Source organism: Miscanthus floridulus, chromosome 14, assembly GCF_019320115.1.
Source record: "Miscanthus floridulus cultivar M001 chromosome 14, ASM1932011v1, whole genome shotgun sequence".
Classification (NCBI taxonomy): Eukaryota; Viridiplantae; Streptophyta; class Magnoliopsida; order Poales; family Poaceae; genus Miscanthus; species Miscanthus floridulus.
This window is the reverse complement of record NC_089593.1, coordinates 12,596,761-12,609,020: the sequence shown is the minus strand read 5'-3', so window position 1 is coordinate 12,609,020 and position 12,260 is coordinate 12,596,761. Positions and strand designations below refer to the sequence as shown.

Genomic DNA, 12,260 nt, shown 5'->3' with positions numbered 1-12,260 from the left:
ACACATCAAATTCTTGTAAGAATAATTGAAGCAGCATCAAGGCGTCGTATCGTATGACAAGAGATTTGCGACCAGCGCAGCAAAAGATTCTTGTTCGCAAGGGCGGCCCCCGGCGGCAAGGGAAGACGTCCCGAACGGCATAGCTCCCGGCATTGCTCAGCAAAATCGTCATATGGAAAACAAAATATAATCGCAAAAAAAAAGGAAAACAAAAGATGAAATTTGCAATGGAGCAAAATTCATCGTCGGTCCCTGAACTTGGCCGACGGTGTCGTCTAGGTCCCTGAACTTTTAAAGTGATATATGTGGGTTTCTAAACTTGGCAGACGGTGTCATCCAGGTCCCTGAATTTTCAAGGTGATCACCGCAGATCTCTAAATTTAACTGGCGGTGTCATCCTGATCCCTGAACTTTCAAGGTGATTACCGTTGGTCCCTAAACTTGGCAAGCGGTATCGTCACTGTCCAAATATGGTCTAACATACTCTATAAGCTGGCGTGGCACGCTGACTTTATGTTAGACGTCGATCCAACATGTGTAAATTTAGAGAGCCATAGATATCACTTTAGTAGTTGTTAGAGACATAAATAACTTTAGAGACCTGCAGTGATCACGTTAAAAGTTTAAGGACGTAAATGATACCATCTACGAGACCCATAGATATCAGTTTTAGTAGTTGTCAGAGACCTGAATAACTTTGTCGGCCAAGTTCAAGAACTGGCTGTGTATTTAAGGACGTAAATGATACCATCTACGAAACCCATAGATATCAGTTTTAGCAGTTGTCGGAGACCTGAATAACTTTGTCGGCCAAGTTCAAGAACTGGCTGTGTATTTTGCTCTTTGCAACGTGTCTCTCTATCAGGCAGCTGACCAGAGGTCCACCCACAGCACCACACATCCGCATCCGCTGGATCCGTGGCACAGCACAGGCAGCAGGTTGCAAACTTGCAATCGCCCCACGCCACACATGTGCGTTCGACGTGTGCGCGAGAATGCGACAACAGGTGGGCCCCTGGAGCTCTCTAGCGGTATAGCAGCGGCGCCGGCGGCGTGCCTGCCTCTGCCTCTGCCTCTGCCTCTGCCTGCGCTCTCTCTCTCTCTTCCCTGGCTCCCCGCCCCTGTTTCCGCCCCCCGTAAACCTCCCATCCGCCATTGTCAATCCATCCGCTCCTCCTAGACCTCAGTCCTCCCCCAGCCACGGGATCTCTCGCTGTCCCACCCCACTCCCTCCTCCAGTTGGCAGTGGCACACCGCACACCTATATAAACACCCGGACTCCACACTCCCCCCCGCATCGCCGCCCCCGTCCCGACGAATTGGATTAGGGAAAGCAAAAGGTAAAATCTTTCCCCAGCACTGATGATTTTTTGCGGCGCCGGCCGCCGAGGATCTCCCTTTTATTTCTGCTCTTGTAGCGCCTGCCATTCAGCGTTTGTTTTTTTTTCAACAAAAAAGGAATTTCTTCGATACAAACGAGGTTTACAGCCTCCATTTGATCTGATCCAGTCTGCCACTGCCACTGCCACATTGACCGCGATCTGATCCTAACCCACGGAACTGCCGTTCGTTTCCCATGAATCAGACGATGGATCTCGCCGACATCCCGCAGCAGCAGCGGCTCATCGCCGGCGCGGCCCTACTAGTGGCCACCGTCATCTTCCTCAAGCTCCTCCTGAGCGCCCGCTCCGGGGGCGGCAAGAAGCGCCTGCCGCCGACGATCCCGGGGGCGCCGGTGGTGGGCGGGCTCGTCAAGTTCATGCGCGGGCCGATCCCGATGATCCGGGAGCAGTACGCGCGCCTGGGGAGCGTCTTCACGGTGCCCATCATCACCCGCAAGATCACGTTCCTCATCGGGCCCGAGGTGTCGGCGCACTTCTTCAAGGGCAACGAGGCCGAGATGAGCCAGCAGGAGGTGTACAGGTTCAACGTGCCCACCTTCGGCCCTGGCGTCGTCTTCGATGTCGACTACTCCGTCAGGCAGGAGCAGTTCAGGTTCTTTACCGAGGCGCTCCGGGCTAATAAGCTTCGCAGCTATGTCGACCAGATGGTTGCTGAGGCTGAGGTGAGGATTTACTTACTGCTATGTCTTAAGATCTGTTCTTAGTCTCTGGATGTATTTGGATTTGATGTGGTGGCGATTCAGTAATTGCGATGCTTGTTCTTGGCATGTTTGGATTTGTGGATCTGTAACTGTGGACATGTTAGGGGTAATTCAGTACTTGGGGGACAGGGTTTGTAATATGATAGTAGCACAGGAGTACCATAAACCTCATACTTTATGTGTTTTCATTCATGATTATTTTCTGAGCATTTCTACTTAAAGGTTGTTGGTTTGGTGCTTCTCGAGCATTTTTGGTAAGTTACAGGTGTGATATGTATCTTTCATGGACGGTTTAGTGAACAGGACTTAACATCTGTGACTGATATATCTCTTCATTTCCATTTCCTAAGACTGTAAACATGGTGTTATATTTGTCTCGATTCATTTGAGCTCAGCACATTTTTCTTCATTGGACTATCTAGTCCCTTCGGAAAGTTACAGATTGCCTTTTCTTTTGGGAAAGGAAACTAAAATATGACTAATGTGCAACTTCTGGAGCCAATGCGTGGCTATCTCACATGATCTTCATCCCTTTGGAGCTGATGCTTCCAGACCTTAACTAGTAGGCTTTTGGGATGCCTTGCATGCTCTTTTTTTTTTTTTTTTTTTTTTTCTAGTGGGTCATTTTCTTCTATGCTACTGTCAAGCGCCTCAACGCCCAACGTCGCCGGACCGCGGCTACGTAACTCGTAGTCGCGCTCCAGGCCTTCACCGTGAGAAGATCTCACCGGCGGCTTGAGAGAGGGTTTGGGAGAGAGGAGCAACTTTAGGGTAAATGATCTTGCTTAACTCTCTCCAAGTTTATTACACCGCATATATGGCCAATGGCCCAACCAACTGTCCTATAATTAAGGCATGCAAAAGGAAACTAAATCCTATCTTTCTAAACTTAGCCACTGATGGTGGCACCAGCCTTGGGCGCACGCTCCGCGGCCCTTCTGATGTCACGATGGCGCCTATAGGTGCGCCCGTACATGACATCTCTCCCCCCCTCGACGTTCAGCTCGTCCTCGAGCTGAAACTGGGGAAATTTGTCGCTGAAGTCGGCAACATCCTCCTAGGTCGCACCAGCAGTGGACTGCCCTTTCCAGCGGATGAGCACCTGCCGAACACCCTTTGCCAGCCGGTACCGAACAGCCTGCTCTGGTTCTGGAGTCACCGCCCCATGATGAATGGGTGGGAGGGGAGGTGGCGTAGCCGGTGGTGCGCCGACGAACTTCTTGAGAAGGCCGACGTGGAAGACATCGTGCAGCTTGGCGCGTGGGGGCAGCGCTAGACGAACAACCACCTGGTTGATGCACTCGGTGACTTGGTAAGGCCCGACGAAGCGCGGCTTCAGCTTGCCCTTGGGCGCCTGGGGAAGAGAGGAAGCTGCCCGTTGGCGAAGGCGCAGCAGCACCCAGTCACCCACGGCATAGGAGACCGGTCGATGCAGGCGGTCGTAGAACTTCTTCTGGACAGCCTGGGCTTGTTCCAGGCGATAGCGGACATCCGCTAGGAGCTCCTCGCGTGCAGCCATTGTCTTGGCCACCGCCGCCACCAGGGTCTCTCCAGGCTCATAAGAGCGGATGGAGGGGGGGTCTCGACCGTAGACCACCTTGAATGGAGTGTCCTTGAGCGACGATTGATACGCCGTGTTGTAGACGTACTCCGCCCATGGCAGCCATCGCAGCCACTGCCTTGGCCGATCCCCAGTGAGACACCGGAGGTACATGACGATGACTTTGTTGGCCGCCTCCGTTTGGCCATCGGACTGCGGGTGGAAGGCGGACGTCATGTGCAGCTTGGGCCCGGTGAGTCGCATCAGCTCCCGCCAGAACGTCGAGGTGAACACGGAGTCCCGGTCCGACACCATGGACTGAGGGATCCCGTGGAGGCGAACGATCTCGCTGAAGAACGCCTGGGCGACGGACTCTGCACTATAGGGGTGAGCCAGTGGAATAAAATGGCAGTATTTGCTAAACCAGTCGACCACTGTGAGGATCACCGATTTGCCCCCAACGCGAGGCAGCGCCTCGATGAAGTCCAAGCCGACGTCGGACCACACGGCCTGGGGAACGGGCAGGGGCAGCAGCAGGCCCGCCGGGTGTAGGTGTTCAGACTTGTTGCGCTGGCACGTTGCGCAGGCGCGGACGAAGTCCTGGACCACGCGGCGCATGGCGGGGAAGTAGAAGTCCCGGCGGAGGCGATGTAGAGTCCGCTGCACCCCTTCATGTCCGTCGTCGTGCGTAGCAGCCACCACTTCGAGCAGCAGGGGGGAGTCCGGCGGGATGTAGAGTCGGTCAGCATACGCCACCATGCCGTCCAGCAGCGACCACGGCGCTCCCCTAGTGCCGGCTGCTAGTTCATCCCTGAGGGCGACCAGGGCTGGTTCTTGTCGTTGAGCATGACGAAGACGGTCGACGAAGTCGAAGCGAGGCGCGGACAGCGCCAAGACCGAGCCCACCTCGGTGGTGTCGCGCCGGGACAGCGCGTCGGCGACGGTGTTCGTGGCACCCGGCTTGTATTCCACCGAGAAGTCGAAGCCGAGGAGCTTGCCCACCCAATGGTGCTGCGGGATCGTCGAGAGGCGCTGGTCGAGGAGGAACTTGAGGCTATAATGGTCGGTGCGGACTAGGAACGCGCGGCCCCACAGGTACGGCCTCCAGTGGCGCACGGCGTGCACCAGCCCAATGAGCTCCCTCTCATACGCTGCCAGAGCGCGGTGGCGGGGGGCGATCGGCCTGCTGAAATACGCTATCGGATGGTGCTCCTGCAGCAAGACCGCCCCGAAGCCATGCGTGGACGCGTCACACTCAACGATGAAGCCCTTGGTGAAGTCGGGCAGCGCCAACACCAGGGCCGACGTCACGGCTGCCTTGAGCGCCTGGAAAGCTGCCTGGGCCGCGTCGTTCCAGGAAAAACCCTCCTTCAGCAACGAAGTTAGGGGCGCCGCAATCTTGCCGTAGTCGTGGACGAATTTGCGGTAGTATCCGGCGAGGCCCAAGAAGCCACGCACCGCGCGCGCCGAGCGAGGGGCCGGCCAGTCGTGAATGGCCTGCACCTTGGCCGGGTCCATGGCCACGCCTTGGGCGGAGATGATGTGGCCCAGGTATGCCACGGAAGGTGACCCAAAGATGCACTTGGATCGCTTGACGAAGAGGACATGGCGGTGAAGTTCGGCGAGGATGGCGCGGATGTGCCTCAAGTGATCTGCCCACGTCTTGCTGTAAATCAAGATGTCATCAAAAAAGACAAGGACGAACCGGCGAAGAAATGGACGGAGCACGTCGTTCATGAGCGCCTGGAATGTTGCCGGAGCGTTGCATAACCCGAACGGCATCACCAGGAACTCATAGAAGCCGTCGTGGGTTCGGAACGCCGTCTTGTGTACATCAGCCGGCCGCATCCGGACTTGGTGATAGCCGGAGCGGAGGTCCAGCTTGGTGAAGAACTGTGCACCATGCAGCTCATCCAGGAGTTCGTCGACGACGGGGATGGGGAAAGCATCCTTTACGGTGAGGGCATTAAGAGCGCGGTAGTCCACGCAAAACCGCCAAGCCCCGTCCTGCTTCTTGACCAGCAATACCGGCGATGAGAACGCCGAATCGCTGCGGCGTACGATGCCTTGGTCCAGCATGGCGGCGCATTGCCGTTCCAGCTCGTCCTTGTGCGCCGCCGGGTAGCGGTAGGGCCGAACCGCCACAGGTGTAGAGCCGGGCTTGAGGACGATGGCGTGATCCCGTGCTCGCTGCGGTGGCAGCCCCGCCGGCTCGGCAAACACCCCCTCGAAGGAGTGCAGCAGCTCCTCAAGGAGGGCGTTCGGTGTCGTGGTGGCGGCGAGTAGGGGTGGCCGACGGTCGGCGACGTCCGACCAGGAGACCTGTCGGCCTTGGTGCAGGAAGGAGACGGTGCGGGCGACGAAGTCCCACACTACCCGGCCAAGGGTGACCATCCATTGAGTCCCCAAGACGAGGTCATACCCCGCGAGTGGCATGACGAAGAGGTCGATGAAGAACGTCTCGCCCTCGATGAGGACCGGGGCGCGGCGGATGACGCCCGGGCAATTGACGCGCTCGCCGTTGGCCACGGTGGCCGTGAGGCGTGGGCGCGGCTGGATCGGCAGGCCGGTGCGGCGGGCGGCATCCTCGGCGATGAAATTATGTGTGGAGCCGGTGTCCAGGAGCGCGACGAGGGTGGTGGCGCCCAGGGAGACCCGCACCTGCATGGAATCACAGATGGGCATACCGGCCACTGCCCTGAGTGAGAAGACAGGGGCGCCGTCCTGCTGATCGTCCCCCGCTGGTTCCTCGTCGTCGGCCGTGATCTCGACGCCGTTGAGGTAGAAGATGCGGCGGCAGACACGATTGTGGCCGCGGGAGTACGGCTCATTGCAGTTGAAACAGAGGCCGAGACGGCGCCGTTCCGCTTGTTCCTCCGGAGACAACCGCTTCAAAGGCGGGCCATCCTGTCGCGGCTGAGGCGCGGCCGCTGGTGGTGCAGGAAGGGCGAGCAGCGGCGGCTTAGGCGCCGGCGCTGGCAGCAGGGTGCGAGGGGCTCCCCGGGTGGCCGGTGGGGGTAGCCGCGATAACTCCATCTGCTCGACCTGACGGGCGAGACTCATGGCCCCGACGAGCGTCTCCGGATTGTGGATGCGGACGGCATGGCTCAACGGGGGAAGAAGGCCGCCGGTGTAGAGTTGGACGCGCTGGCCCTCCTCGAGCCGACCCGCGCGCGGCAGCAGAGTCTGGAACCTGTTGGAGTATTCCTCCACGGTCCCGGTGCGGCGACACTCCGACAACTCGAACAGGGGCGCCGAGCGGAGAGGTGGACCGAAACGAAGGTTGAGGAGGTCCTTGAATCGTCCCCATGGCAGCGTACCCTCGTCGTCCTGCAACTGGATGTACCACAGCTGCGCGACGTCCTCCAGATTGTAGGAGGCCATCCACACGCGCTCTTCCGGCATGGTGCGCTGTTGGCGAAAATAGGATTCGCATTTGTTGATGAAGAGCATCGGATCGGTCTTGCCATCGAAGCGAGGGAAGTCGAGCTTCTGGAATCGTGGGGGCCGATCCAGATCACGAGGAGGCTCCTCGCGGCCGCCGCCGCCGTTGTCCGACGACGATGCTGACTTGTCCTTCATGGTGGCCATGTCAGCCTTCACGGAAGACAATTCAGTCTGGAACGACTTCATCATCTCCATGAGGTCCTTGATGGTGGGTTCAGCCATGGTGGTGGAGTGGCCGGTGGAAGGAGTGGACGTGGAAGGGGGTGGTGGAGGGCTGGAGCGGGTGGGAGAGGATGAACGTGACGCCGATACCAGGTTGTCAAGCGCCTCAACGCCCAACGTCGCCGGACCGCGGCTACGTAACTCGTAGTCGCGCTCCAGGCCTTCACCGTGAGAAGATCTCACCGGCGGCTTGAGAGAGGGTTTGGGAGAGAGGAGCAACTTTAGGGTAAATGATCTTGCTTAACTCTCTCCAAGTTTATTACACCGCATATATGGCCAATGGCCCAACCAACTGTCCTATAATTAAGGCATGCAAAAGGAAACTAAATCCTATCTTTCTAAACTTAGCCACTGATGGTGGCACCAGCCTTGGGCGCGCGCTCCGCGGCCCTTCTGATGTCACGACGGCGCCTATAGGTGCGCCCGTACATGACAGCTACTTTTTTGGTTCTTTATATATTTCCTAGTTTTGTGTATTAAAGTTTCTTTTCTAGTATGTTCTGATGAACTGTTTCTGTGTTCACACTCTTTCTACCTTTTCCTCAAGTGACAATCAATTTAGAGATAATGGGCAACATCCCTTGACTAGCTGATCTCTGCAAGCTATATTTATTTGCTAACTCACAAATGGTTATGACACTTGGATACAGTTTTCTGTTTATTGTAGAGTTGAGGTGGGAATAATATATTACTCCCTCCATTCCAAGACTTTTTGGCTTTTCTAGATATGTTGCTTTTACTATGTATCTAGACATAGTGTATATCTAAGTGCATAGCAAAAGCTATGTATCTTAAAAAAGCCAAAACGTCTTATAATTTTGAATGGAGGGAGTACCTTTTTCTATTAAAAAATATTCTTATCAGAAACATTGAAATTCCTAAGTCTGTAAAAAGAAATGCAGTTATGTGTCCTTGTGAACTGACAAAATATATTGTGATGTGCTCCATCTGGTCGAATGTGGAGGTCAATTATAGAAGCATGGCTTCATATTACATCGAACATTATTATGGCCCTGTCCTAAGATTCTTGATTTAAGTATTAATTTTAGGTCTTGAGCTTCATTCAGAACTGCATTGAAATATTCCATATAAACTTGTTACTGAAACAAGTTGAATTTATGTGGCTACAAACACCAAAAATGGCAAGATAAATTGCTAAACTCCAGCAACACATTCAGGATGTACACATAGTGCAAGAAAAAAAATGCTTTGAGTGCCTCATCTACCTTGCTAATTCAATTTCATCACACTGGCTCCATTGGAGCTTGTTAATCTCATCACCTTTATTCATAATATTAAGATTGCTACTGCAGTGTGTCTCTTACACCAACATTGAACCAACGCAAATCTTCTAATAATATTAGTTTTCATAATTTTCTGTTCGTTTTAACATTAATGTTAATGATGAAGCCAAAGTTTTCATGTATGTGCAGAGAATTCTCTGTATCAAATTTTATGTACATCTGGCCTAATGAAGTTCAATACCTTTATCCATATTAGTAATTACCTGATAGAATTTACTAGCAAGCCAAGATAAAATGATAAATCACATCTGTCATCCTGATCTTTCTAGTTTTCTGAATTTGCTGTTTTTAATCATATTTTTGTATCCATGCTGGATAATTAATATCTGCACAACCCCAACCTTTCCTGCAGGAGTACTTCTCAAAGTGGGGAGAAAGTGGCACTGTTGATTTGAAGTACGAGTTGGAGCACCTCATCATACTGACGGCTAGCCGGTGCTTGTTGGGGAGGGAGGTGCGAGAAAAGCTGTTTGACGATGTTTCTGCTCTCTTCCATGACCTTGACAATGGGATGCAGCCAATTAGTGTCCTCTTCCCATACCTCCCAATCCCTGCACATAAGCGTCGTGACAGGGCACGGGCACGTTTGGCAGAAATCTTTGCCACCATCATCAAGTCCCGCAAGGCCTCTGGACAGTCTGAGGAAGACATGCTGCAATGCTTCATTGATTCCAAGTACAAGAATGGGCGACCCACCACAGAGGGTGAGGTAACTGGGCTACTTATCGCAGCACTCTTTGCTGGACAGCACACCAGCTCGATCACCTCAACCTGGACTGGAGCGTACATGCTTCGCTTCAAGCAGTACTTTGCAGAAGCTGTAGAGGAGCAGAAGGATGTCATGAAACGGCATGGCGACAAGATTGATCATGACATCCTGGCAGAGATGGATGTCCTCTACCGGTGCATCAAGGAGGCCCTTCGTCTCCACCCGCCACTAATCATGTTGCTTCGCCAATCACACAGCGACTTCACCGTAACAACAAAGGAAGGCAAAGAGTATGACATCCCCAAGGGCCACATTGTCGCGACATCGCCATCCTTTGCCAACAGGCTGCCCCACATCTACAAGAACCCTGACTCATATGACCCTGACCGGTTCGGTCCTGGAAGGGAGGAGGACAAGGCTGCAGGCGCCTTCTCATACATCTCCTTTGGTGGTGGCAGGCATGGGTGCCTCGGTGAACCCTTTGCCTACCTGCAGATCAAGGCGATCTGGACGCACCTACTGAGGAACTTTGAGTTCGAGCTGGTATCGCCGTTCCCAGAGAACGACTGGAACGCCATGGTGGTTGGCATTAAGGGTGAGGTGATGGTCAATTACAAGAGGCGGAAGCTTGTTGTGGACAACTAAGATTGTGGTGCAGTCTCTTAGATGCTTGCTTCTTGTTGATTTGATTGTTTTCACATGTTTGTCAGCATTTGTTCGGTGCAAGTTCTGCTGTACGCACGGCAGCTTTGTAGGGGTGTTTCTATTGTTTAGGATTCTGTAATTTGCTCCACTGTGGGTCTGCCATGATCTGCAACTTCCGCCTGTTAGCTGCCTAGCTAAGCTTTTCCCTTCGTCATATCTGTAACTTGTAGCATCTTTAAGCGTGTGGCTCTATTGTTGAAAGCCTGATGTTTATCATTCTCTTAGATGGATGTAAACACAAAACTGAACAAATAACCTCTCTGTAATGAATAAACTCAGGTGTTCAGTGTGAATCTGTTGTGAACTTGTGATCCTGTTCTTCTATGTGACTGTAGGATGTACTGTTCTTCTATTTGAAGCTTCGGAGTGTCTAGAGTTCCTGTTAGGTATTTCTGTTAGTAAAACATGAAGTGTTACAATTATTGGCAAAATGGATAGCAGTATTAGAATGCTGAAACAGTCGCAAGTACTTCAAAATACATATACAAACTAAACCGAAGAAAACAGTCCCAAGTACTTCAAAAATCATTGTGTTCCTAAGCATCTTTACTTTCTGCATTTGCTTTCATGCAATTTACATTTTTAAAATTGTCATGTTGGTGTAGGACTAAAACCTGGAGTGAAAAACTTTGTTTGATAACCATAGAATACTTGTTAGGCACAATTGGTGAATTTGACAAATTGATAGGTTTTATTTTCGCAAATTTTTTAGATTAGCTCAATCCAATCCTCTTCTTGGTCATCTTGATCCTTCATAAATGATGCAAATTTTTATGTTCATGTAATATTTAAGACGCAACAACAAGTTGTGCACAGAGATTAAAAAAAAAAGTGAAATCGACACTTGAATAGTTGCAGGTTATACTGTTTGTCTGATCTGATACCTGCAACTATTTACATGTTGTTTTCACTTTTTCCATATACATATTTTTGTTGCATGTCAAATTTTAAAAGTACATAGAACTTTGCATGAATGGGGAATTTTGCTCACGGACATTGCACAAACGTCTAATATGCTGTTGGACACCGTCAACGTCGAAATTTGCTGGCGGACATTACAAATTTCTAGTTCTTTGTCCAAAGACACCGTACCGATTATTTTATACATTTTTCAGTTTTGGAGAGAGAGAATGTGGGGGAAATGTCTAAACTGTCCTCGTCTTCAACCTCTGGCACCTCCTTCCCCGAGCTCTTCATCACGCCGTCCTGAGTCTGACTGTGCGCCGCCACCACCATGTCCAACGCCGCGCCGTGCCCTCATCCCCGGTGAGGCCGCGTGCCCCTGGGCAGGTCCCTGTCCCCCGGTCGCGCCCTCGCACCCCTGTCCCCCCGTCCGCCATGGTCGCATCCCGTCCCCGGCGGCCGCATACCCCCGACCATGTCCCCGTCCTTGGCCGCGCCCCCATCCCCCTCAAGAAGAGAAGACCGGTCGCCGCCGGAGTCACGCTGTCCCTGCAGGAGAAGGCGGGCCTGGGTCTCCGACCGACGAGGACCGCGTCGAGCTTTTCCGAGCTCCGACGTTGGCCGCGGCGAGGCAGAAGGCGAGCGCACGACTGATGCCGTCCGAAAGAGCCCCACCGCATCCACCTACGCCTGCACCGCGGGATCTGTAGGAGATGGACGAGGACGAGCTTGTCTGGGCTCCGGCGAGCCCGCCCTCGGCGAGGCCCTGCCCGCCCCCGGCACGACGTCGGCAAGGCCAAGGATCAGAGGGAGCAGGCCACGGGCGGGCGGCTTGCAGCTCCGCAGGCTTGCGAGTGCGGTGTCCAGCAGCCAAGAATCATGATTTCATAATGGTACTGGGCATATTTTAGATTTGGCGGTGTCCAACAGCATATTAGACCTTTTTGCAATGTCCCTGAGCAAAATTCCCCTTTTTTCAAATGGGAGCACCGGGTATTTTGTCGCTTTCTAGGATATCGACACTGAAGTTTGACCACTTTTAATGCATTTTGCTTGCCGGTTTCTTTCATGCCCCAAACTTGACTGTCATTTGCAATATGTATCCTCCTAGCTGACTGACTGCTTTTGTGCTGACCATCTTAGTTGTTTGACACGTATTCTTTAACCTAAACTGGTTTAGATTCTGTCCCCTAACACGTATATGTTCTAGCTATCTGTACCTCGTGAATTTCAGCTTGGTTACATAACTTTGTTAATGAGCTGGTGCGATTCACGACGGCGTCATGGGAGAGAAAAGAAAAATGAAATCACATGCTTATTAAAAGA

General features: G+C 52.8%; 1 protein-coding gene across 2 annotated transcripts; it reads left to right on the top strand.

The window, feature by feature from the left end:
- The first annotated feature begins 1,075 nt into the window (after nucleotides 1-1,075).
- LOC136504197 (obtusifoliol 14-alpha demethylase) lies at nucleotides 1,076-10,324 on the top strand. Of its 2 annotated transcripts, none has more exons than XM_066499046.1 (3): nucleotides 1,076-1,340; nucleotides 1,459-2,065; nucleotides 8,970-10,324. In XM_066499046.1, the coding sequence occupies exons 2-3, from the start codon at nucleotides 1,577-1,579 to the stop codon at nucleotides 9,969-9,971; spliced, it is 1,491 nt and encodes a 496-aa protein (XP_066355143.1). In that variant the 5' UTR covers nucleotides 1,076-1,340; nucleotides 1,459-1,576; the 3' UTR covers nucleotides 9,972-10,324. The 2 variants fall into 2 exon arrangements, with proteins under 2 accessions (XP_066355143.1, XP_066355144.1); XM_066499047.1 differs by having other exon boundaries at nucleotides 1,078-1,340; nucleotides 1,586-2,065.
- The last annotated feature ends 1,936 nt before the right edge of the window (nucleotides 10,325-12,260 follow it).

Excerpts from the sequence above, each read along its gene's own strand:
- LOC136504197 (XM_066499046.1), top strand. The coding sequence starts at position 1,577 with ATGAATCAGACGATGGATCTCGCCGACATCCCGCAGCAGCAGCGGCTC. Across the intron at positions 2,066-8,969 it reads AGATGGTTGCTGAGGCTGAG|GAGTACTTCTCAAAGTGGGG; the intron begins GTGAGGATTTAC and ends CCTTTCCTGCAG.